The following is a 24,338-nucleotide window of genomic DNA, read 5'->3' on the forward strand; positions in this document are numbered from 1 at the left end:
TGTGTCTGAATTCAGCCCTTACAACCTGTCTTTTCTCACACAACATTTACCTGAGAAGTATGAAAGTCTACTTGGAGGTCTTTCTCCTGGTAATAGTGTATTGTTCTCCTGGAATAAAATTTCCAAAGAAGAAACTTCACCACTGCAAGCTTTGTATTTGATTGCTTATGCCAATTGCTACCATCTGGGAAACATAGGTTACTTCTTTTGTCCTGTGGGAAACACAGAAATTGAGTTTTTGAAAACAAGTTTCCCAGTGTGCAAGTGACCTGCTTAACTGGTTATTAGCCATAAACCAGAATGCAAATACAGATGCAGAAGCAAATACTCTCATTTCAACTTTACCTTGTCTGAAGCTCCAGTTATGTGAATGTGGACCCAAGCAAAGACAGTTTGTGATTAGGTATGAATTCTCTCTTCAACAAGAGAGTAACACCGAGATTTGGACTGCCATGTACATGCCCAGCAAAGGAAGCCTGCACACTCAGTTAATTGCATCAAAATGAGCTAAGGCATTGAGGCATCTACTAAGTCATACGACAATTAGCAGCATGAGTATGAGATAGTTGCTCTATCCCTCCTCACGTGTGAAAATGGAGTAATCCTTAAATGCCTGAGCGTGATCATCAGATTGAAGGGCATAATTAAGCAAAAGCACTACAATTATTTTTTTTGAACCATCTAGATTAAAGCAACTTAGGTGGTAGATGTTTTCTCTTCTCTTCTCTTCTCTTCTCTTCTCTTCTCTTCTCTTCTCTTCTCTTCTCTTCTCTTCTCTTCTCTTCTCTTCTCTTCTCTTCTCTTCTCTTCTCTTCTCTTCTGCTTTTAAGTTTATACTCATATGTTTAAGAGGAAAAGCTTAGTAAAAATATTTTGTGTCAATAGAAGTATATTACTGGAATTCTCCTTCTAGATTTTTACAGTTTTCTCAAATTCACTTCTTATTCAAATGTATTCACTTATTTTCCCCCAAAATTCCTTTTGCTTTGCAGAATATAAGAATCAAAAGCTTTTTTTCCATTTTTAATTCTTTTTGGTACTTTTGTGACACAACTTCTTTCATTCCAGAGTTGAGTACCTACCTATAAATATACAGCCATACCTAAACATAATAATGTATTGAGGAATTGTTGTCTTCATAAGTCTATTTTTATTGGACAAATATTTCAAAAAATTTACTTTGTATAAGTACTCAAATACATCAGCTTGAAGTCCAGTATTCATAACAATAAAAACCAATTGCATATAAATCACTGAGCATTGAGGAGGAACAACCAATAGCGAATTTATGTTATTTATAAATTTAAACAGGTAGTCATAAGAAAAGTATTTTTTTCCATTATCCATAAAATCAGCAGCATATATTTTCAGGGAACTTATTTTGGCCATACTATCCCTATTATGCCTATCATAAAAATATACTTTTTTTTTTTAAAAAAAAAAAAAAAAAGGTTTGTATATATATATATATATATGTGCCAATTATTATCCTATTTTAAAATAAATACCCTTTTTTTTCCCCAAAAAAATGTGAAAATAGAGACCTCAGGACATCCTGCAAGATATTTCCAAACACTTTGATATTCAATGACTTCCATTTTTGTGGTTCTGTATGGCAAATTTTTGGAACAAATAAATCTTTGAGCATGTATTTTGGTGCATTATTATTATTATTGTTGATATTTATATTGATGATGATAATAATAATTATTATCATTACAATTATTATTAATTATATATTATTATTATTATTACAAATGCATAACTGCAATAAAGAGGAAAAGATGTAACTGTCAGATAAAGAAAGAGAAAGAGAGAAGACATAGGTTAATCCTGGCCCTCTTTTCATCATCCATCAGAAGTTTTTGTACATTGAGCCCAAGTTATTCTAGAATGTATCTGGAGCTTTCCTTCTTGGTTAACCAATGTCTGAAGGCATTGTAGTATCTGAAGAAGTTCATACAATGTGAACCAACTGTATCCTGAAAGCTTTCAAAGACAGAAGAAGATGAAAGAAGATGAAGAAGAAGATGAAAGAAGATGGCACCTACCTGTGACCCCATGTGAGGGTTACAATACAGAGGTGCAAAATATTTACCTTTTGCCATTTTGGGAATGCTGCATGGGAAATGATATTACTCTGGATGCTATTGTAACTGCTTGGCTCTGGCTGGAAACATTATTGAGTAATAATAGCCCACAATAAACAATAAGCAGCAAAGAACAAACTTGAGACATTCAATACCACTATGAAAGTCTGTCTTGAACTTACCTACTCAGTATCTTCCACCCAGACAAGAGGGCTGTGTGCTGCCTTTCTTGCATAGTCCATTCTCATGTCTGAAGCAAGCAGAACACAGTTCTCACCCACCCACCCTCAAAAAAAAAAAAAAAAAAAAAAAAAAGGCCTAACTGAAACATCTTACATCTTGCAGAATTTCTCTAGTTTTGTATTTCAGGTGGATATGCAAAACTCACTAAAGGTATCTTACAATGTTTGTGTTTCCCATGTTTCCCATCAAGTCTTTGCAGCTGGGTAGCCCCTCCAATTGCTTTTACAATGAGTGTCAGGGTGCAGTCTGTGAAACACTTGCTCCCTTCTCCCACACCTCCTCAAACTGAGGGCAGTTAGTGAGAAGGGAAGAAGATGAGGGAAACAAAAAATGGCAAATAACTATTTTTTCCAACTTTGCTGTTTCTAAGCTTACATTTAGAAAGCGAGGAAACAAATCCGACTTAGTCAAGGACTAGCGTAAGCCTATTTTTGGTCCGAATCACATTCCTTTGTGCTGTTCCCGTTGTGCCCGCGTTTTCCCTGGAGGGAGACGAACAGCTCTGCTCCCTGGCGCACAACGGCGCTAGTAGGCGCTGCAAATTTTGTTAAGTTTGTCTAAGCAACGCTATTCCACATTGCATCCTTGGGTGAGCATTGGAGGAAAGGGGGGCAACACATATAAAAGGCTCCGCCTTAGTGTACGATCTACAGGCAGTTGCCTTTTATGTTTCTTTGCTTTACTGGAGCTGAGCTGGGACAGGTCACTGGACAGGCAGGCACCAGGCAGGCAAGCAAATTACTGTTGATTTTTTTTTTCTTTTTTTATTAATGCAGGACATCGTAAAGCACCACCCTGCATTACCGCTCAGGATTCAGAAATCAGGTGCCACACAAAACATCTGTAGAGTCCACAGGAAACACAGCTGTCGAAAGAGCTGTACGTGTCCACATTAAAGCTGAGTTTCTTTTGGCATGCTTGGCAACATAACTTTGTTTTGTCTAGGATGGGTTGGAAGTGGGGGGGCCGCACTTGGCTTTTTTTTTTTTTTTTTTTTTTTTACTCTCAACTGACACGTTTCTCTGCTGTTATTTAGCAAGGACAGGATCTCTTTAGCACTGTTGCAAGAGACTTGTAATAATAATAATTAATAATAATAATAATAAAAGCAGCAACTCGGTACATTACCCGAGCCTACTTAGCAACTTTCAGACTTTGTTCCTCCGCTTTGTTATCTAAATACAGTAGACGGAAACGGCAGATAACGCTCCCATGCAAATGAAGACAACAGTTGCTCGCCCACTCTCCGCTTAGGATACTGGAAGATGCCCTGTTTTCCCCTAAAGCAGATTTTTCCCCAGTAGCCTTCTCCATGCAAGGCGTGAGTGCATTGTCCTCTGACAGCTGATTCTTATCATTCCGGTGGGGGTATTGTGTTTCAGCTCGTGGCACTGGAAAACATTGCAACTTTCTTTGAAGTTAAATGGCTTCATTTTGTTTCCATGTATGAATAACTCTGCCGAAGAACTAGAGTGACCCAAAGCCGACCCACTTACAAAGCCGTCCAAGCAACCTGTTCGAGCTTTGCAAAAGAAGGTCCTCACAGAGCAGCAGGTGGGCGGGCAGAAGGAGGGGGGGAGAGGCTCCTCAGCCCGTCTAAGTTGCATTGTAATTAAATTTTATTTTATCCTACGGAGGCATGCAAAATATCGAGCAAAATGCAAGTTTAAGTAATTTGTTTGTATTCTTATCTGTAGGAGTTGGAAATTAACAGCCCCGCTAGTTTACTGTTAAGCCTGGAGAGCGAGAGATTGCTTTGCAAACATTACAGTTATTATGTCTGCAGTTGGTACTCTTTGTATAAATTATTGATCAGCCATCTTATTTTTCTTTCTGCTTAATGGATATTATAGCATAGCCGTTTACACGCTATAGTTAAGGTTGTGTCAGCACTTCCATTTATAACATCCCCCTCTTACCAAGAGTTTATAACTCGCTATAAAAATCCGCTCTGGGCTGAAACTTTTCAAGCAAGGGCTCAGATCTTTAAAGGTCCTTCCTTCCCCCACCAAAGAACAATTGGAAATGTGTGGCTGCTTTTTTTTTTTTTTTTTTTTTTAATATATGAATTAAAAAGTTAACCCCCAACCCCAGTGTTTTTCCTTCGCTTGGGTGACTTGGGGAGGAAGAGGCTGCGTTTCGCTGGCTGCCAGCTCACATATAGCAAAAAATGAAAAAAAGAGCCCGGTGTGCATGTATTATTATTGTTGTTATTAAGGGAAACAATTAGCGTGAGAGCTGCTGCCGGAGGCTCGGCGAGCCCTGCGAGCCGCCGCCCTCCGCCCCGCTGAGCGCGGGGGCCCGATCCGGCGGTGCTGAGCCCCGCGGCAGGGGAGGGGGGCGCAGGGGTGCTGGGCAGGGCACCGGGCAGGAAAAGCGCTTCCCTGGCACCGGCTGCGATGGTGACACACAGCGGAAACCCGGGGATGTTTAAATACCGGGCCGATGCTCCAGCGTCTTTATTTCGATTAGAGTGGGTTGGGGACTAGGGATGGAGTGGCTGGGTGAAATAATTCTGGAAGAGGGAGGACATGGCAAAGGACATTTCGGATTCTGTCCCCACTACAACAGTTTAATGGCAGGGGCTTTGTACTTCATAATTATTGCTCTGAGCGCCTTTTCCTACCTGTTGGTAGGTAAGTTAACACGTTGGACTGAGGACCTCTAATGAGAGCACGAGTATAACTCAAACATCACAGGGCTCTCCGTCTATTCCAGTCCTAATTTAATTCATGCAGGGAAGTTGGTTATAATTTCCTTGTCGCTCCTGCAGCTTTCTCCATTGGCTGTCAGTTGCAATGTGAATGTAAGCAGGCAGTGCCCAGTCACCTGCTCCATTCATTTCCAGCCAGCCCGAGAAGGGAACCTGACCCGCTTCACCATTTGGCTCTGGTAACTGCAACGTGACCGAGAGGCTCAAATCCACACAAGGATTATTTGAGCTGCTGACTTTGAAACGTATTCTCTGGAGTCAGAAGAGAGACTTAAGAAAAAAAAAATAATAACAATAATTTGTAAATAAGCAAGAAGCTTAATTGGCGTTTGGTATTTGCAATTTACATATATGCGCGTGTGCGCGTTTTGGGGTATGTTCTGTACGTGTCGGGCGCAGGGGAGGAGGGAGGGACGGGCTGAGAAGATTCCCAAGCCGTCGGTTATTGCCTCTCTCAGTACAGCGCGTCCTTGGTCAGAACATCAGCTAGCATCACCGGAGATAACACTCATTTCTCGTGAGGATGAAGGGGGAGAATGGAAGGATACCCTCTGGGGCCAAAGCCTGCCCTCTCACGCAGGCGACGAACATCCCCGGAGCCAGTGAGATGCCTCGCGGGACCAAAGACGGCAAAAGATGCTCTGGCGCTAAAGTGATTGGGTTAGCCAGGGGGTAGCAATCTGCCAAGCCCCGACCGATTCCTCCCCCAGTCCCGTGCTGGGAATGTGCAGTCGTTTCTTTCAACTTTCTAGCCGAGATATGCATATTAAACAATTAGCCCAGGTGGCAGTTTGCTCCCAGCTTCTCGTTTTGTGAAAACTTGTAAAGTGTTTTTTTTTTTTTTTTAAGGCTCCTGAAGTTTCTTCACTTCCTTTTTTTTTTTTTTTTTTTTTTTTTTTTGGGGGGGGGGTGTTGTTAAGAATGAACCATACGCAAATACAAACTGCAGTAAAGAGAATGAGAAAGCAATCTCGCCATGCATTCTAGACTTTTTATGATATATGGTGGACTGTTCAGAAGTGTATGCTATTGTTAAAGCTGTTTGTGCCGGGTGTGCTAATGCACTGTTTGATTGAGTGAATTAGCAGTCATAACAATCTGGCAGTCTGGCCATAGAAGTGTGCTCAAATTGATTTGTGTTATGGCTGGACTGGAAAATCTAGTGTTAGTTGTTTTTTGCCCTGGGGCATTGTTTGTACCAAACTCCACTTTTCATTTAATTTTCCAATAGATTTTGAAAGACCAAAAGGTTTGTGATCAACGTTTGCTGCTCTTTATTATTATTCAGTTATTAAAAATATCCTATGAGTAATTTCAGATTCCCCAAAACCTTGCTTTCAATTAGAGTAAACATAATTAGCGTGACGTCGTGCTTGGAATGGTAAATCTCCCTTTGTATCTATTAAGCATGTTATCTACTTGTCCTGTCACTGAAAGGAATCCAGTTTGTATTTGTATTGGACAAGGTCTGTGCTAATTTGACTATAATGCAACAATTAGAAAAACAGCACTGCAGTATCCAGTTTCTTATTACTGGTACAACACTTCACATCAATCTCAACTGTATTCACCGTGTTTTCAATGTTTAGTAAATATCTTGGTGGAAGGGCAAAAAAGGGATCCCAGTTCACAGGCTCGCATTTCTATGGTTCTATTTTCCTGAACGATGCAGGGGGGATTCGGTATGAGGTCCCTCCTTCTTTCTCAGTCTTACCTCAAAATAACAGATAGCTCTTCAAAGGAGAACTACTGCTTAAGACCCTAGGGATTAACAGTAAAACAGAACTTACCTTCTCTTTGCCTGTGCTTGCTCCTTTCTTAAAGTCTTATGCTTGGCAGTCATTTGCCAGAATTATAACGCAGCATGATTAAACCTAAAACATTACTCTATTGATCACACAGAAAGCTTTGTGAAATCATTTAGTTTCTTCTCTTCAGAAATTGGTGAACAAAGTAGGTCACTGGATGAGGATAAGACAAGATACAAGAGAGAAATGTCTTAGGAAAATAAATTCAAAATAAATAAAGAAAAAAAAATATTTCAAATGAACTTAACATGGTAATATACAATTCATCCTCACCAGGTGCCTATCTTCTGTATGCATCCCCTCCCCCCCGGTCCATTCCTTCACGCACGTTCAAAAGACAAGTATTTATCTTTTTTTTTTTTTTTTTTTCAATCTGAATGAATTTAAATATTTAATTATCAATTATAACTGAAGAAAGGGGAGGGAACTGATGTACTGTCCTATCTCCTGTCAGTCGGTTACTCAGATTCCTTAAAATGCAACAGCTACAATACATTTTCTAATTGCATTTTACTCCTTACAGCTGCCCTCAAAAATTGTAATTTAATACAATAGTGAACCCCATATCAGTCTCTTTTTTTTTTTTTTTAGTCATAAATTACAATCACTGTCAATACATCTTACTGCTTTAACATACATTTTATTATAAGGAAATTTTCTAAAGAAAAAAGAGAGGGAGACAGAGAAACAGAGTGAATACCTGCCCTGAACAGTTATATGAGCAGAACAGAAGCCCTGCTTCAAACAATATTCCAGGAAAGAAATTAAAGACTTCTTAATTAGTGCAGCAATTAAGCTTTCTTGGTCGCATTTTAATCAGCCCAGGCCCTATCAAAGGACAAACAGAACGATTTGCAGGTCTTTGAATTTTAAACAGTCTTATTGATTTCAGCACCATAAGTCTTCACTTGACACAGGGAGAATTTTCAAATATCAGTTACAGTAATTTGAGTTTTGCTGATATCAACACAGGGACAAAAACGAAAACACCCAACAATACAGTTATATGAAAGGGTCAGCAAGTAACAGAAATGCAATCTAAAAAAAAAAAAAAAAAGTTTGCAAAGAGACACCTCAGGATTTGTTGGTGTGTTACGTGTGTGTGTGAGTGTATATGTGATTTGAAATAAATCCAGTCACTCACATAATCGTTAGAAACATTTAACAAGCAAGAAGCTTCAAGGAGTCTGGAACCCTTTCATAAATCTCTTATTTCCCTAGGTTTCTAATCCCATTGTTTCACTCAAAATGTGGTTAACCCAAACCTGTGGTAGTAAACCCTTTCAAACTACATTTTCTTTATATTGTGTTGAACCATGATGGATGTATGTCTGTGAGGGCACACAAGAAGAAGGCTGGTGTGCATCACATTGTAGGGAAGGTAGACAATAAATGAAATGGCAGGTTTTCTAACTAAGAGTTCACTCAGATGTTGAAGTGCCAATATCACGTGTGTCTGTCTCTGTTCTGATCTTCTCAATGATTTGTTTTATGTCTTCACAACATGTAAGAGAAGGTGAGATGCAAAAGGACGGTTGAGGCAAAGAAGACATGAACCAAGCTGGTTTGCTACATCTGAGAACAGAGCATTTTATGGTTTTCAGGGTATTCCAAGTTTTACGTCAACACTAGATCCTGCCACTGAAGCTGTATAAACTTCTCTGAAAAATGTTCTGAGAAACATCTGAAAAGGTGTTGAAGAAGTGTTCTGCACAAGTGTGTACATGAGATTTCAAAATGAAAGCCGCTTTGTATTTTCTTGGGCTTATTTGCCAGTTTAAAAGGTTTTAGTGTACGATAGCTAAAATTTCACGATCAAAATGACATCCTCTGTGGTATTAAAATACAAACGGCCTTCCATTGGAGTTGAAGTACTACCAGCAAGAAGACATATGAAAATGCTTTACATCTGATAGCATGGAAATTCCCCTCCACAGAATTACTACAGCTGAGATTATCCACTCAGTAGATGTGTCATCCCATGAGTCATATCTCACATAATAATACACATTAAGAAGAAGAAAAAAAAAAAAAAAAAACTATGGGCAGATACATGCACCACCATTAAACACAGCTCATCCTTTGAAACTGGTAAAATTTTACCCACGTTATTTTCGCACCTGCCCAGCTCTATGAATGAACATTCCTTCGCTCCTTCAGAGCGTGAAGTGCCCCTCGAGAGGAGCCAGCGCAGAGCTCTGGGCTCTCCCGACCAACCCGAGCCCGGCGAGCTGCCCAAAGCGCCACGATTCCCCTTCAGAACTCCATCCCAAACTTTGGCGCTGGGCAGGGAGCTCTGAGACCGCGGGGCTCCCGAGCAGGGCTAAGGGACTGCGCATGTGTGGGCAAGCGCAGCAGCTCATCTTCCGCGCTACCTGGCGCAGGCTGCGCGGCCACCTGTTGCGCGCCGCGCCTCGCTCCGAAGTGACTCCGGCGTCGCTCCGGCCACGTTTTCCGCCATCCCCTCCCCTTTCGCGGTGGATACGGTCGCCAGACCCGGTCCCCCGTGTCCCCCCCTAGATGTCGCCGCGCTGCGCTTTTTTTTTTTTTTTTTTTGCGTGGGGGCTGCGCTGCCCCGCTGCCGCCTACCCCCCGCGCAACAAAGGCGCTGCTGCCCCCGGACCCTCAGCTGCTGGGGGCTCGGGAGGACGACAGGAGCGACAAGGACAAACCCGTCCGGAGCCTCGCGCTTTGGTCCGCCGCTGCCCCCAGCCCCCGCCGGGGCGGCCGCAAGGTGTGCGGGCAGCGCCCCGCTTCCGACGGCTTCGGGGGAAGCTGGAGACTCCGGCGTTCCCCCACAAAGTGTGTTGACAAGCCACTGCTGGAAAGGGCTGGGAAAATTACATCTCGTCTCTGGTGGGGTGAAATATGAAACATGTAATCTAACGGTTCCTGAAGAGGAGGAGGGGGGGAGGTAGAGGGACTTCTCTCCCTCTCCCTCTGTTTCCCTGCTCCGGGTTCCTGGTTGGATAATTTGGGTTAATACTAGTGAGTGAGCCTTTTGCTGCTTCAAAGGGTATTTCAAGTTGCCGGAGCTCCTCCCCTCCGCACCGTGTGACAACAACAACTCGTCCAGAGAGCGAGCGAGCGGCGAGCGGCGGCGGCAGCCTGCACTTCCCAGCTCATTTTCTCTCTGTCATTCCCCTCTCAATCTTTGATCAATGTACTTGCCAGAGAGAACCGAAGTCCTTCAAACCTCCTCCTTTTCACCTTCGTCTTTAACGTGGTGCTAGAGCAAGGACCACAAAAAGAAACTGCCCTCCCCCCTCCCCTCGGCCCCAGCCCCGCCGCCCGGAGCGGACTTCTCCTCCTCCTCCTCCTCCTCCGTCCCCACTTGCGGGACACTTTGTGCGTTTCTCTCTCTCACTCTGCCCCCTGCTCTCTCGCTCGCCGCAGCACCTGATCCGGGGTTATTCCCCCTTTCTTCTCCCCCCTCCTCCCTTCTCCTCTCCTTTCCTTTTTTTTTTTTTTTTAAATTTTTTATTTTTTTATTTTTTTTTTTTAATTTTCCCCTTTCCCCTGCGTGTGTGTGTGGGAACTTTCCCCCCTCCCCCTGCCCCCCTCCGCCGTATATGTGACCATGGCCGTACCGGCTGCTTTGATCCCTCCGACCCAGCTGGTCCCCCCTCAGCCTCCGGTCTCAACTTCTGCCGCCTGCACCACCACCACCACCACCTCCTCCTCCTCGGCGGCGGCGGCGGCCACCTCCTCTCCGTCTCCGTCCATCGCTCCCCCGCCGGCCGCTTCGGGGACAAACCTATTCCGGCCGGAGCCCATCGCAGCGGCGGCGGCGGCGGCGGCCACAGTCACCTCCACCACCACCACCACCGGCGGCGGTAACGGCGGCGGCGGCGGCAGCCCCAGCCTGGGCACCGGCACCGGCAGCACCGGCAGCAGCAGCGGCAGCAGCAGCAGCAGCAGCGGCAGCAGCAGCACCTCCGCTCCCAATGCCAGCGCGGCCAGCGCGGCCAGCAGCCTGCCCGGCAAGCCCGTGTACTCGACCCCGTCCCCGGTGGAGAACACCCCCCAGAATAACGAGTGCAAGATGGTGGATCTGAGGGGGGCCAAAGTGGCCTCCTTCACCGTGGAGGGCTGCGAGCTCATCTGCCTGCCCCAGGCTTTCGACCTCTTCCTGAAGCACTTGGTGGGGGGCTTGCACACGGTCTACACCAAGCTGAAGCGCCTGGAGATCACGCCCGTGGTCTGCAACGTGGAGCAGGTCCGCATCCTGCGGGGGCTGGGGGCCATCCAGCCCGGGGTCAACCGCTGCAAACTCATCTCCAGGAAGGATTTCGAGACCCTCTACAACGACTGCACCAACGCCAGGTAACAGCCGCAAGGCACACGCACATCCCGAGGCACCCCCCCCCGTCCCATTATCCCCCCCCAGCCGCCGCCCCCGTCCCACCCCCACGCCGCCGCTCACTGCTGGGGGGGGAGGGGGGCGTCCTGCGGCCCCATGCCGTCGCCCCCTCTTTTTTTCCCCCCGTTCCCCTCCTGCCCTGGCACCCCACCGGCCTGCTCCGCACCCGGCCGCGCTGCTTCTTGGTGGGACGGGGAGAGCGAAGAAAAGGGTGTTTCTGCCCCCTTCCCTCCGCGCCGCGCAACTGTCGCCTTGTCATTGTCCCCTTCACCCCCCCATCCTCTGGTCCCCCCCCCCCGCCGGGGCGGCCGGGGGCTGCGCAGCGCAGCGCGCAGTTTACGCGGGGGGCGAAGGGTGCGGGGCAGGGGGCGGCAGCAGCAGCAGGGCCCCCCAAAGTGTTTTCTGACGCGCCCCCTCCTCAAGTTCAGCCCTTTAAAATGCACAGCCCTGGGAGAAGGCGGCCTGCAGGGCGCACGGGGGTGGGCGGGGAGCGGTCCTGGGTTTGGGGTCGGGTGTGTGTGGGGGGGGGGGGGCGATCTTGGGTTTCGCGTCAATCGTTGCCTTCCGGGGCACTTCCCGGGCGGAGAGCCCTATCCGGGGGGGGGGGGGGGTGGGAAGGCCACTCGGCCATCCGCCGCTGTCACGCATCCCAAAGGGCACGTGCACTTTTGTATAGGGCGAGGGGGCAGTTGCCACATGGCGAGAGGGGAGGGAGAGGGCGGGAAGGCGGCGAGGAGGCGCTTTTTTGTGTTTTTTTTTTTTGGGGTGGTCGGGCTGCCCCCCCCCCCCCCCCCCCCGGGGGGCTCGGGCCCCCTGGAGCAGGTGCGAGCAGCGCCCGGCGCCCCGGAGCCGGCCGAGGATGGGGGGCGGCGGGGGGGAGCAGGAGTTTTTTTTTTGGGGGGGAGGTTTGGACAGGCTGAGTCGTGGCACCGCGCAGCGTGAGGGGGGGGGGGGGGGCGCGCAGATTACGCGCACGCCGCCGGGCTGCCCGGCCCTCGCACCCCGCGGGTCGGGGGGAGGAGGAGGAGGAGGAGGGAAGCCCCAAACTCGACAACGACCGGGGAGAAGAAGGAGCTGGCGAAAGAGGAAATTCCTGCTGCGAGAGCTGCCTGCTTTGCAAGCGGGGGTTAAAGAGGGGGGCTGGTGTCTCGCCATCTGTAGGTTACAGGGTTTGGGGCGGCTCGATCAGGAAAAGGGGTCGCAGGAGTGTTGTGACCCGAAGAGCTGAGCCCCCTAGTTCGGCAGGAGCTGGGGGTGGCTCCGGTTTAGGGGTGCTGGGAACTTTACACAGCAGGGAAGGCTCTCCAGTGAGGAGGCTGCAGACAAAGTCTCGATGCTACTTTCAGTATGCGCAAACAGGCAGACCCGGCTCGTTTCGCTTTCTCATCGTCGGATTTCAAGGTGCAGCTACAGCCAGCACGTGGAGAATTAACCCCGTGTGATTCCGTGCTCATTCCCCTTACTAATGACCGGGTGGGGCATTCCCTTCTTCCCCCCCTGACTGAGGGTAGCTGGGACTCCTTAGCATTGAGCCAGGCAGAGCAAAGCACTTACTCTGTTGTTAGACTAATGGCTCAAGTTTCTGTTTTTCGGGGCAGCAAGACAAAACAGCCTGGAGTAACTTCCAAGCTCTGACATAAGTGTAGCTGCATCGGTAACCCTGCCTTGTTTCATGTGGAAGCAACGTGGATCTTAAGAGATGTCTCTGTGTGGCATCTAACCTGTAACTCATCTGCAAGAGTTCAAGATTTGGTCCTTAAAACAAAGTGACACCAGTTCTAGTTTGCCATGCTCATATCATGCGAGAAGTAATTTCAACACATAAAATTAAAAAATAGATCAACTTTTTTTTTTTTTTTTGGAGGGGGGCAGGGTGGAATACAGGGACACCAATTCCTGGACTTGGCAGGGTTATGAAAGGGTTTGGCAGCCTGGTTGTAACACGGGTTGATCATGTCAACAGTACAAAATCGGCTGTGTTTCAACTGTTTCTGAGGTCTGCTGTGTTATCATCCAGCACAGTAGAAATTACAGCAGTGGGTTCAGAAGTGGATAGGGTTTGACCCTTAAAAAGCGTAATTGTAGTAGACGTATTTATGCATCCATTAAGCAAATAACTTAATGGAAAGGATTTACAATAGGTATGCAAAATGTATTATTACAGTATAGACAAATAAAGCAAAGTGGGTCAGTGAGTTTTGGTCAAAATGGATGATACCATTGGAACATAAAACTGTATTTACTTTCAGGGTTTCCCCTCCAACACATTTCATTCTGATTCTTTCCTCACAATTTAATTATTTTTAATTATATCTGACTGTACAGTACTTATGTAGGATATTTTTGTCTACTTGGTTTAGTGATTTACGTGACCTTTCCAGACACTCAGTTACTGTGTACTTTATCTGGGTGATGTCTTTTTGTATCCTGGGTGGACACTTGCTGTTGAGATGGGAGCTGTAAGAGCCAACTCCATCCTAGCGGCTAAATTGTTACAGTCATCAGATTCAAAAATTTCGAACCAGCAACTTATCACTGTTATATTTGTCTCATAATCAGCTGATGCACTTGAATACACTAATCCCTTTTTGGAAAGCTTCATCAAGGTTAATACGTTATTTAATCAAAAAAGGCATCCAAATAAAGCCATTACTTTGTTGTTCTTTAAATGGATTGAATCGTTAGTTGCCAGTTGCTGTGGAAATAATTTGTAATAACTTATTTCGAGATAGAAAAGTTTTAGATGTGTTTCACCAAAATGATGCATTTTAACTGTGATATTGCTATTTAAAAAAATCAATAAAACAAAAATCAATAAAACACCAAGGGATTTTCTATTGAATGCTTAATGTGGAGGTCTGTAAAGTGAATTGGTTTCTGTGTTTATTTGTGATACTACTAATAATAACATGATACTAAAGGACCTTTTTCTAAATTAGGCTTCTGTATCAGTTCACTGGAAAAATAGTCTTCCGTTATGGAAGATGACTTTTCTTTTCTGGTCATACTGACCTTTCCTTTTATTTTCCCTGTAAAAAAAGCATTGGTCACCAAACAGAAATCCAGGAAATAGCAAACTGTGCATTTAGCCTACATTATGATTAAACGGTTTGACATTAATGGGATGCTAGAAAGCCACATGCCAAACAAATAGGAGAAATGTAAAGGAAAAACATGAAAAATATTTAAAGCTATTAGACCCCAATCGAGTCAGGTTTCTTGAATGTGTACGTGAAACAGAGTAGTGAACTGTTCACTGGATGTCACCTGCATAGGATTAATGACCTGGAAGCTATTGATCCCAGATTGTTCTGGTCTCTTGTGTTTCGAGTACTTGTTGTGGAATTTTTCCATGCTGGTCCCTTCCTGGAGTTTTCCCATAGACTTAGACTGGCTTTGGATCATGCCCATTAAAAACTAAAAGCATGCTTTCTTCTGACCTCCCTCCTGTGGCCAGGATATGTTAATCTTTGCTGACATTTGAAGATGATTTGAATGAGTTCATTGACATTCATACTTAAAACAGAGAATTATTTGCACTGTTTGAAGGCTGTTTACAAATTTTGGAGAACAACCCAATTGACTTTGAGTGCAGAGGGGAAAGATGCTGGACATAAAACAGTTCTCTCCAAAGCTTGGTTTACACTGACTGCAGTTACACAGTCTCTCTTTGCTAGATTCTGCTTCTCTCAAATTATGTGGACCTGGCATGTGCTTGTTTACTGAATACTGCACACTTGCATAGTTTTTCTCCTGTTTGTATTAATTAAAGGAGTATCTCACCCAGATAGGCTAGTACAGATCATAGATGTTTTAAACAGGTCAGCAAGTGCAGCTGCAAATAATTTCAAATATATACTATCTGTAGTTTATATTGATGACCTCCCTTGCCGCAGATTAGTAAAATATAATCAGCAGAAATATGGTAGGTTTTACAAGCAAAGAAGTCTTCTGGAAGGCCAGAGGATAAATTGTAGTAACCATAAAGAAGGAGTAAAAGCTTTAGAGGTGGCTCATTCAGGCTTAAAAACCCCTAAAAGACTTCAGCCGCTTGCAATAACAGAACTTTAATACCCATCTCATGGCATTTATTTATTGGTAAATATTATAAATTAGAAGCTGAGATCTTTGGAGCATAATTACTACAACAGAACAGACTATTTATCCCTTTAATCTGATACTTAGTTGCTGGCAGTAACCCAGTATCTGATACTTGAGGAAGGGAACATTTCTCCCCAGTGAATGTTCGCAGTCCGTTGTGCAACGCTGCGTGTGCTGTTCGTGTGCAGGGCTGGGAAGGGCTGGTGGTGATGGGCACAGATAAATTTCTTCCTGGTTGATTCACTTTTTTTTTTTTTTTTTTTTTTTTTTTTTTTGTGAAGTATTCAATTTGATTAACTTCTCCTTTGTCTTACAGCTATTTATATATATATATATATATTTTTAAGAAATCTTATATAGAAGTTTATATAGAAGTGCATGTTTTTTTTTGTCAATTTTGCATCAGCATTACTTAAGAGAATGGACTATATGAAAGCACAGTGAAATATACTTGCCAGCAAATAAATAGGTTTTCTATTTCCACAATCTCTCTCCACCTCTGCCCGAATACTAAGTTCACATTTAGGCCTATGCTCCCTTTTCGGGGCTGCACACATAATGAGTGAGGCTCTTCAGCCTGTCCGGGGCGCTTGTTTTCACTCTCCTGATGTCTGCTGAAGGGAAGAGTGCTGGTGAAAACGTTAGCAGTGCAACTTACGATGCTTGTTTGTTGAACTCGCCGAGCCTTCCCTTGCGCTCAGCACCAGCCCTCGCCGGCGGCAGGGGCGCGGACGGGCGCACCCGCGGAAAATGCCCCCTGTTGGCAGCATCCGCACCCGCAGCCGGCCTCTGGAGCTGCTGCTTCTCAACAATTGATGAGCACGGCCCGAAGTAATGTCATTTACTCCTTGCGTGCCTAAGATTCTTCAATCTGGAGTGTATTCTGAATGCCTGTTGCAAATGGTAATGCTTGTTTGACTGCCTTTTAGGATTTCTTCTGTTTTCTCCTGCTGCTAGATTATTCCGTGCGACTGGTTTTGCCCATCACTGTGATTCATCATCTGAAGTGAATTGCATGTGAAGCACACAATGCTCATACACTATATTGAATTTGAATATTTTCCTTTTGGACTACATCATAGATATATTAAATTATTACTGCAATCTCTGCTGGCCTGGTACAGGTAAATCTCTTTCAGCCTGTCTAGTATCACCACTTCGTGAAAGAGCTTTATGAGTTGAGCTGTAAAAATGCATCTCTAGCTACAGGATAGGACAGTGAGTGAGTAGTCAGAAACTATTGACTTTTCTCAAAATTGTATGAGCCAGCAAACCAAGGGTCCAAAACAACTGCAACGTCTGTCTGTTTTTAAGAAACAGGACTAGATTTAGATCCCCTTTGTTCTTTTGTAAGTTAAATATGTTTTGTTTTAAAAACAACATTTGGGGCATCTGCTTTGCATTATAAGTTAATGCCGTTCGTTGTTTTAAAATAGTTATTAACCTTTTGCAAATTATGTACTGCACATGAACAGTAATTTTTTCAATAATCTTTAAATGTGCATACTGTAACAGCGCCATAATGTGGACTGACATAATATGAAATGACAGTAAATTTTTAGTTGCTTAAATATGTATTTAAATGGTAGAGTTGAAGAGTCATCTGCAAAAAGCTATTACGATCCAGAGAGTTAATTCATATATAGATAATTTCTCCAGTGTGCATTAAGGAAGAATTTTTATTTTTTCCATTATCACTTAAATTATTTTCAAATATCCTGAAGCATAAACCAAAATCTTAATATTTAAAATCAAGGTACGTCTGTGACTTGAAGTAATAAAATCCAGTTTGCTTCAAGAAATAACTTTACCCCTAACTCACTATGTTCTGCTTATTTATCTGCTACAGTGCTCAGCTGGGGACATCTTGTAAGAACTGCTGATGTTTCATTTCTTAAGCAGTGCAGAATATTGAAGGGTAATCTATTAAATATGGATTTTTTTCATTAACTGTGAATACTATGATACCATGTTTTAAAACATTACTTTTTTTTTTTTTTTTTTTTAATGGGACAAAAAGAAAAAGAGTAGTAGTGTGTTTTCCACAGCATAAAGTGCAAAAATGCTGTCACTGAATTTCATGAGAGTGAGGATCAGTTTTGAGCATACAATTAAGTCCCTATTTCAATTTTTTTACTCTAAGCCACAGATAGTGATGAGCTGCAAAACTATACTGTACCATACTATATATATATATATACTATAACTTTGTAAATATTGTATACTTACACTCTCTTCTGTGACTCCTCTGGTCTCTTCGGATTAAAATGACTCTGAATGGCAGTTCAGGATACACTCACCAAAACTAATGAAAATGCCTATAAGTGTTGTGATTGAGGAAATGGATCACAAACTGTATTTCAATTCACATTGCTTTAAATGATGTTTTGTGATATTTAAGATAAACATCTTTCTGCTGCAGGTGTGTGAATACATACAATACCATTTGCAGAACCGAATGGAAAGATACTGTATATCGTTTGTATCCGAGCAATTCATTAGGAACAAAATAGAAACTTTATAAAACAGTCACAAATTGTTTTTTAATATTCTTAATGTTTATGATTTTGATTTAATAAAGCTGGCTAAAGTTTTTATTGTTACCCATGTGAGCAATACCTACATAACTTTCTGTTCATTTTTCCTTTTAAGGGTACCCTGTTGATTACAAAACTAATTTACGGTAGATATTTTCATTGCATCCTGTATAATTTGCATCTTCCTTATGAAGAAGAAAATTATTTAAGTATGAAAAAAGAAATATATATATATATTGTTGTTACAAATATCAGAGTGAGATTTCATGTCTTTTGAAAGTCTAAAATTATCTATAGTTCAGAAACAGATGTAATGAAAATTTCCTGGTTCACCATGTCACATTAGCTAGATCTCCTTTTACGTTAAGATAAGAGCATGTTATAATCAAAAAAAATTATGTATCCTTAGACTTTATAGAATTATTCTCTAAAACAGCCAAACGCCTAAATTCTTCTATGTTCCTTTTGATCTAAAATAAGCTTGGATTCAAGCTAGGCTTTCAAACTAGTTTTCTTATTCACTTATTTAGTTACCATGATTTTAGGTAATACTAAAAATATTAAGAAAAATATCTTAACTATTAGACGTATTTTTATTGTTCAATGTGTTACTTAAAATGTGTTACTAACTGAGGGCAGTACATAGGTATGCAAATAGACTACCTTGCTGACAACTTAAAATAGTAGTGATACATAGTGGAGTTGAATGGGGCTGAGGAGAAAGGGGAAGGAAGGAGTAAGTGGGGCTGTTGCAAAAATTTGAGCATAATTGACAGGCACATGTTTATTGCATTACAACATCACAATTCAAGTTCATAACTGAATAATGTTCATGTTAGAGCATTTGTTAATAATGTTGTACTGAGAACATGTAATAGGCATTTTAGATTTGGCCAAAAAAGCTGTTGTTCAGAACATGTCTCAGAATATGCTTGTATATACAAATTGTTGTATGGTAGAAATTATTTTTAAAATCTTTTACTTCTGGGAAATGCTTTGATTTTTCATCTTACATAAAAGAATTGTAAGGGATCAAAAAGAAATTAGCAGTGAAAAGTAAACTATAAAGGGAACAGGCAATATATATTTGATTAGTATTTAATTACATCTTTTGTAACCTTGATTTCATGTTGTTCTCATACTTACTAATGACTTAGGTGTATTTTTTTAATAGTGGAAATAGATCATGATTTTTACTTACAGGTCAAAAAATTACAGGTCTCAGATTATAGGTACTGTATTTTAAAGAGATGTATTAGCAATGGATTACATTTATATCTGATAAACCTAGGCAGGGTTTATTAATAGTTTTAGTGTTCTTTGAAAGACATTACTAAATATCTATATTTTTTAATTATACTTTTTTTTTTTCTCAAATGTAGTCAAAATATAAACTTGATGTTTAATATATGTATATGTTTATACTAGTGTTATCTGTCTTTATGAAGTACACAATGTTTCCAGTCTCCTGGTCTGCTGTAAAAAAACTTTCTGTATTGGAGGTCACCTGTAGTACTTATCTATTTATGTTAGAAGAAAAATGCTGTGGTTTTAAAACATATACCTACCTCTAAGAATGTGGATAGTCCTGTTGCTTTCAATGGACTACATGTATCTTTTAAAGCAAGCAAATGTTAATATACTTGGAAGTTTTTCTGTGAAAGAATCAATTCATATATTTGGTAGAAAGCTCTCTTACTATATACTGTCTTACATTTGCACAGATGGTTTGAAAGCATTAAAAATGCTTTAGAGTTAGTGTCCTATAAATTACACTTGTTGCATAGAATAGTAAAATGGAGATTCATTTTGCATTTTTAAATATTTTTTATGAGTATTGCATTCTTTTGTATTAAATAATTTTAGGAAATTAGAGTGATGGTATGAATGAGTATCAGAATTTGTATCAGTATAAGTATCAGAACCATGGCTTTATAACCCCTGCTGGGATTTTTTATATTCATTTTTGTAGAACAGAAAAAGCCTATCTCATTTTAAGGGGATGGGCACTTAGAGATGTGTGCCCATGGCTGTCACTTTTAATGTTTTAGTTCTTATAGTCACTGAGAGTTTAGTGGGAAGGAAATTAAACCATTTTCCAATTGCTTTTGATTTCCTTAGATTTCTGCTTAAAACAACAGCAAAAAGATGGGGTGGGTGAGTACAAATGGGAAAGCATATAGTAGACTGATACAAATGAAAAGTCATGTGTTCTCACTCCCTTTATTTATTTATCTATCTATCTATCTATCTATATCTCTTGTTAAAACACTTGCTACGGTTTAGATTATATGTAGGACCTTATTTTTGCTGATGATACGTAGGACTTATTATTTCTATGTACCTGTATTTATCACTCAAGACTGATACTGCCATGAAACTGCTGCAAATTTATATGTATATTGTTCTAATTCAAAAAAGGACTAGTTCTCTCCTCTCCTCGACCTCGCCCTTGCCCTCTCTCTCCCTCTCCCCTCCTCCTTCCTTTCCTTCTCCCTTCTCCTTTTCCCAACATAGCTTTTATTAGGCCTGATTAAAATAAAAACACAGAATATTAATAAATAATTTTTCTTATACTATCGTCTATTATAGGGGGTTTATGATTCTACTGATTCTCTTCAAAATTGCATTGATACTAAAATATGATGTTAAAAACAAAGATAGCAGTAGAAAATGAAATTCCTATTACAATAATTTACAATTTAAAGTCTAGCTATGTAAAAAGAACATTTTTGAGAAACTATGAGGAAAATGTGTTAGAACGAGTAATTTAACACCACATATCTCTTTCAGGAGCATGTATCAAATTGTTATTTAAAGGAGGCATAACATTTCCTATACGGGTCATTGGTGAGGTGTTTAGTAGAGATGTTTGGCTATAGCCACAGCTGTTGGATTGGCTTGATGCCACCTCAAGGTCCAACAGGTGGGATGTGGCTGAGAATTAATAACTTTTCACAGATTTTTCCTTTCAGAAAAATGCTACAATTCCTGTAGCATTGTCTCAGTGGAGTGGAGGAAAGGGTGGAATTTGTCTTCAGTAGAAGCCCAGCTCCATACTATGTAGATCTCAAATTTAAATGTGATGGGAGAGCCATTTGCTTAAAGACCCTGAATTTCTTGTCTGCTACCCTTCCTCTTGCATCTGTAGTTAAAAGCTCCCCCAGTATCTGTCCCTGTGGGGGAGGTTCCTTTGGAAGTCAGTCTGTCTGTGCGCTGAGGTGGGGCAGTCCTTTGTGTCTACTGTACTTTGGTGTGTGTGCGAACTTAGAAGATGTGGAGCTGACTGAGAAACCCATTTACATAGGCTGGGGAAGTCTTAATAGAGCTGGAAGGACCACAGTCCCTTACAGGGTGATTTGTGTTGCTCAGCTGTATGGTCAAAATCAACTCAATATCATTCTGGCCTTATTGCAGAGAGACTCTAGTACATAATGCATGGGACAAAATATTAAACACGGTGATCTGAGGTTGTTATGAAGGAGTGGAATCTCCCTAGCATTTAGTTCTGCTGCTGAGGCTTTGCTGTTGTTGGTCTGCCAAGTATACGTTTCGTCTTTCCCAGTGACCCCTTAGGTGATCTTGTCTTGTGGCATCTTATTTTACATATTTTATTAGTGAAATTAGAATAATACAGTTATATCATGAGAGGTAATAAAATAATCATTATGAAATGCTTTGTGAAACATCCATGTATTCACAAATATTCCGAAGTATGACTACATGTGTAAAACATTTAGACATTGAAGAAGAAAGATGTTGTCAGTTAAAACTACTGGCACAATTATGCGATAAGGTTGCCTGTTCTTTTGCTTGGTGTGCCAGTTGATGAAAGAAAGATATTTATTTTTAGAGATGAAAAAAGCAAGCATTTTCATCAGCTTAAATGAAAAGAACCAACTAGTTGTAAATATTGTTTTGTGGAATCTTGTTTCACCCATGCAAGTGTTTTTCTTTATGGAAGGTGTGCTGTAATTGGGTTGAATATATCTTTCCAGCTCAACTAATCGTTTCCTTTCATAGTACCAGAATGCATGCAGATTTGAACTTGTAGCCAGGAAAAAGTGCTGCCATGCTTCAAATTGCCAAACGACCTCAAGGGACAGAAACTTGACCTGGTTTTATGAAACCATAGAATTACATTTATACAAGTTACCCCATGGGAAAGAAATGAACTGATCCCAATTCATTTCTAAATACTGGGGCCTTATGGGTCACATTTGAATTCTTCTCTACACCCACTTTTCTACTAAATTTTTCTAAGGACATTTTTAGAAACTTACTTTACATTAGGTATGGGTCATGTGCTGAATATTTAACAATTCAGTGTTCTGATTCTTTAAAATGTCTAATAGTTTCTCAATATAATTAAGCTGCAAAAAGTTTGAATTATAGACTTTGTTCAATGTGGGCTAATTCTTCAAACAATGAGCTCTCTTCTGGCTTTAGTAACTTAAGCTTTGTTTTCCTGCATGTGAATTGCAAACAAAGTCCCAGTGGCTATAGTCAGTATGTGTTGTATGGTCTATAGATAAGAGATTGACTCTGCAGCTGGATGATTGAGCTGCTCATCGGAGACTTGGGACAAGGTAGCTGAAGGTTCAAAAAGGCTTACCCAATGAGATGATTTACAAGAAGACAACTTCCTCCAAACTGCCCCTTGGTCAAAATGACCCTCAGTCAAATTAAACATTTCAGATTTGAAAAATCTGTGTTCAGGCCTCCTCTGTGAATCAATCAAGGTAACAAGTAGGTGTTACCATGGCCTTTCAGTACTTTGGTATGAGCTAGAACTCTAGATACTCTAAGCTGGGTGAGTGCTTATCCCACTCTGTGAGCTGATTAAGGTGTCTGAGGGTATCTGCCAGTGTAGCACCAGTTTTGAATACACAGATTGAGCTGAAACAGTGAGCCCTTAAGGACAGGGAAAGGATCCTTAATACTTCTGAATATGTATGTTTGAACTATATGCTTATACGGTTACATCAACATTAGAATTAGCTTGCATTTTGATTTATTTAACAAACTGAGTGCTCTGTTCAGCTTAAGCTTGCCTCGGCAATTACTATCCCACAGTGGCTCTACAGACCTTCCAGGCTCCACTTCCACATTCTCATGGAAACTATTTCCTATTCTCAGGGAATCTTCCCCATCCTTGAAAGGCACTTTCAGTGCTGAAATTGGCATTAATTGCCTGCATAAGTCTACCTATTTCTAGTGAATGAGTAACAGATTTGGATACTATTCATCTAGTATAGATGTTTGTTTTTTTTCTTATATACCATCTTAACACTTTAGATCGACTAAACAGTTCAGCTGATGATCCCTAACTCTATACTTTCTATCTTTCAATGTAGATATGGCAAAATAGTCTTTTGTTTGGAAATACTGCTCCCACTTTCACCTAATCCTGAGTTTTTAGTCATTTCTGGCTTTAGCAAAAAGGATTGGAAGAGGAGAAATGGGAATAGGAGTGTATTACATCAAGTAAGATGATATTTGTTTACTAGATTTGTTTGCTTTTCCCACTGGTGAATTTTCCGGAACAATTTGTATTAAGCTATTCATTACTTTGCTGGTCTGGGTATCCAGGCTGTTTCATGAGGCATCATATGACTGTTATTCACATCTTTTGCTTCACTTGACTGGTGGAGTGAAGGGCAGGTCTTCTAAATGGTAATTACTTATCACTATTATGTATTTATTATAAATGTGTACATAATGTCCTTTTCTAATTCACCTCAAAGAAGTGTTCATATTGATCCATAAGCATTTTTTTATTATTATTTTTTTTTATTTTTTCTGAAGTCAGCCTTTTGCTTTCAGTGATTCAGTTTTTGTTGATGTCATCAACAGGTTTGACTATCAGCAGCTTAATGCTGATATCCAGAGCGGGTAGAGGGGAATTTTTTTTTTCCCAAAGACATAGAGATGGTAATATTTCTAAATGATTTTTAATAGAAGATAGGGGTTCAGTTGCATTCTGAAGGTTAGGTATTTTTGTACTTAACTTGGCTATTCCTTTGTAGTTCTGTTGTTCATAAGCTATGTAAAAGTTACATTAATTATAATGTATCTAAAATAAATTTAGATCAGACTAGGCTAAGGATTTTGACTTAAAAATAAAGTTTTTCATCTGCATTAAAGGCTTTCTGATTTCCATGGTAAATAAGGGAAATCTTTAAGATCAACTATAGTAGCAATGAATGCTTCTCTGTGATTGAAATGTTTATCTTAACTTTTCTTTGCATCTAAACTAGAGAGGAAAAAATCATTTGTTATCTGTTGAATCATAAAACAACAACTCAAAATGAAGCAAAAAAAAAAAAAAAAACAGATCTGTGGATTCTGAAATCCAAACAATCCCTTTCTCCTTCCTCTCCATCTTCTCCTCACACAGCAATCTTGATTTTGAAGAAACTGAAGATAAAATGTACAGTTCTTCATGGAAGTTCCATTTTATTAGGCATTGTGAAAACTAAA

General features: G+C 41.4%; 1 protein-coding gene across 10 annotated transcripts in view; it reads left to right on the plus strand.

Moving 5' to 3' along the window:
* The first annotated feature begins 9,145 nt into the window (after positions 1 to 9,145).
* The window catches only part of DACH1 (dachshund family transcription factor 1), a 368,016-nt gene continuing 352,823 nt past the window's right edge, over positions 9,146 to 24,338 (plus strand). For 4 of the 10 annotated variants that reach the window (XM_038187143.2, XM_072032504.1, XM_038187213.2 and 1 more), the window contains exon 1: positions 9,147 to 11,180. In XM_038187143.2, the coding sequence (XP_038043071.1) occupies positions 10,435 to 11,180 (746 nt within the window). In that variant the 5' untranslated portion in view covers positions 9,147 to 10,434. Of the gene's footprint in view, positions 11,181 to 24,338 lie in introns of all 10 variants that reach the window. The other 6 variants (XM_038187196.2, XM_072032506.1, XM_072032507.1 and 3 more) reach the window with 3 other exon arrangements.

The sequence above is a fragment of the Anas platyrhynchos genome, chromosome 1 (assembly GCF_047663525.1).
Source record: "Anas platyrhynchos isolate ZD024472 breed Pekin duck chromosome 1, IASCAAS_PekinDuck_T2T, whole genome shotgun sequence".
NCBI classification, from domain to species: Eukaryota; Metazoa; Chordata; class Aves; order Anseriformes; family Anatidae; genus Anas; species Anas platyrhynchos.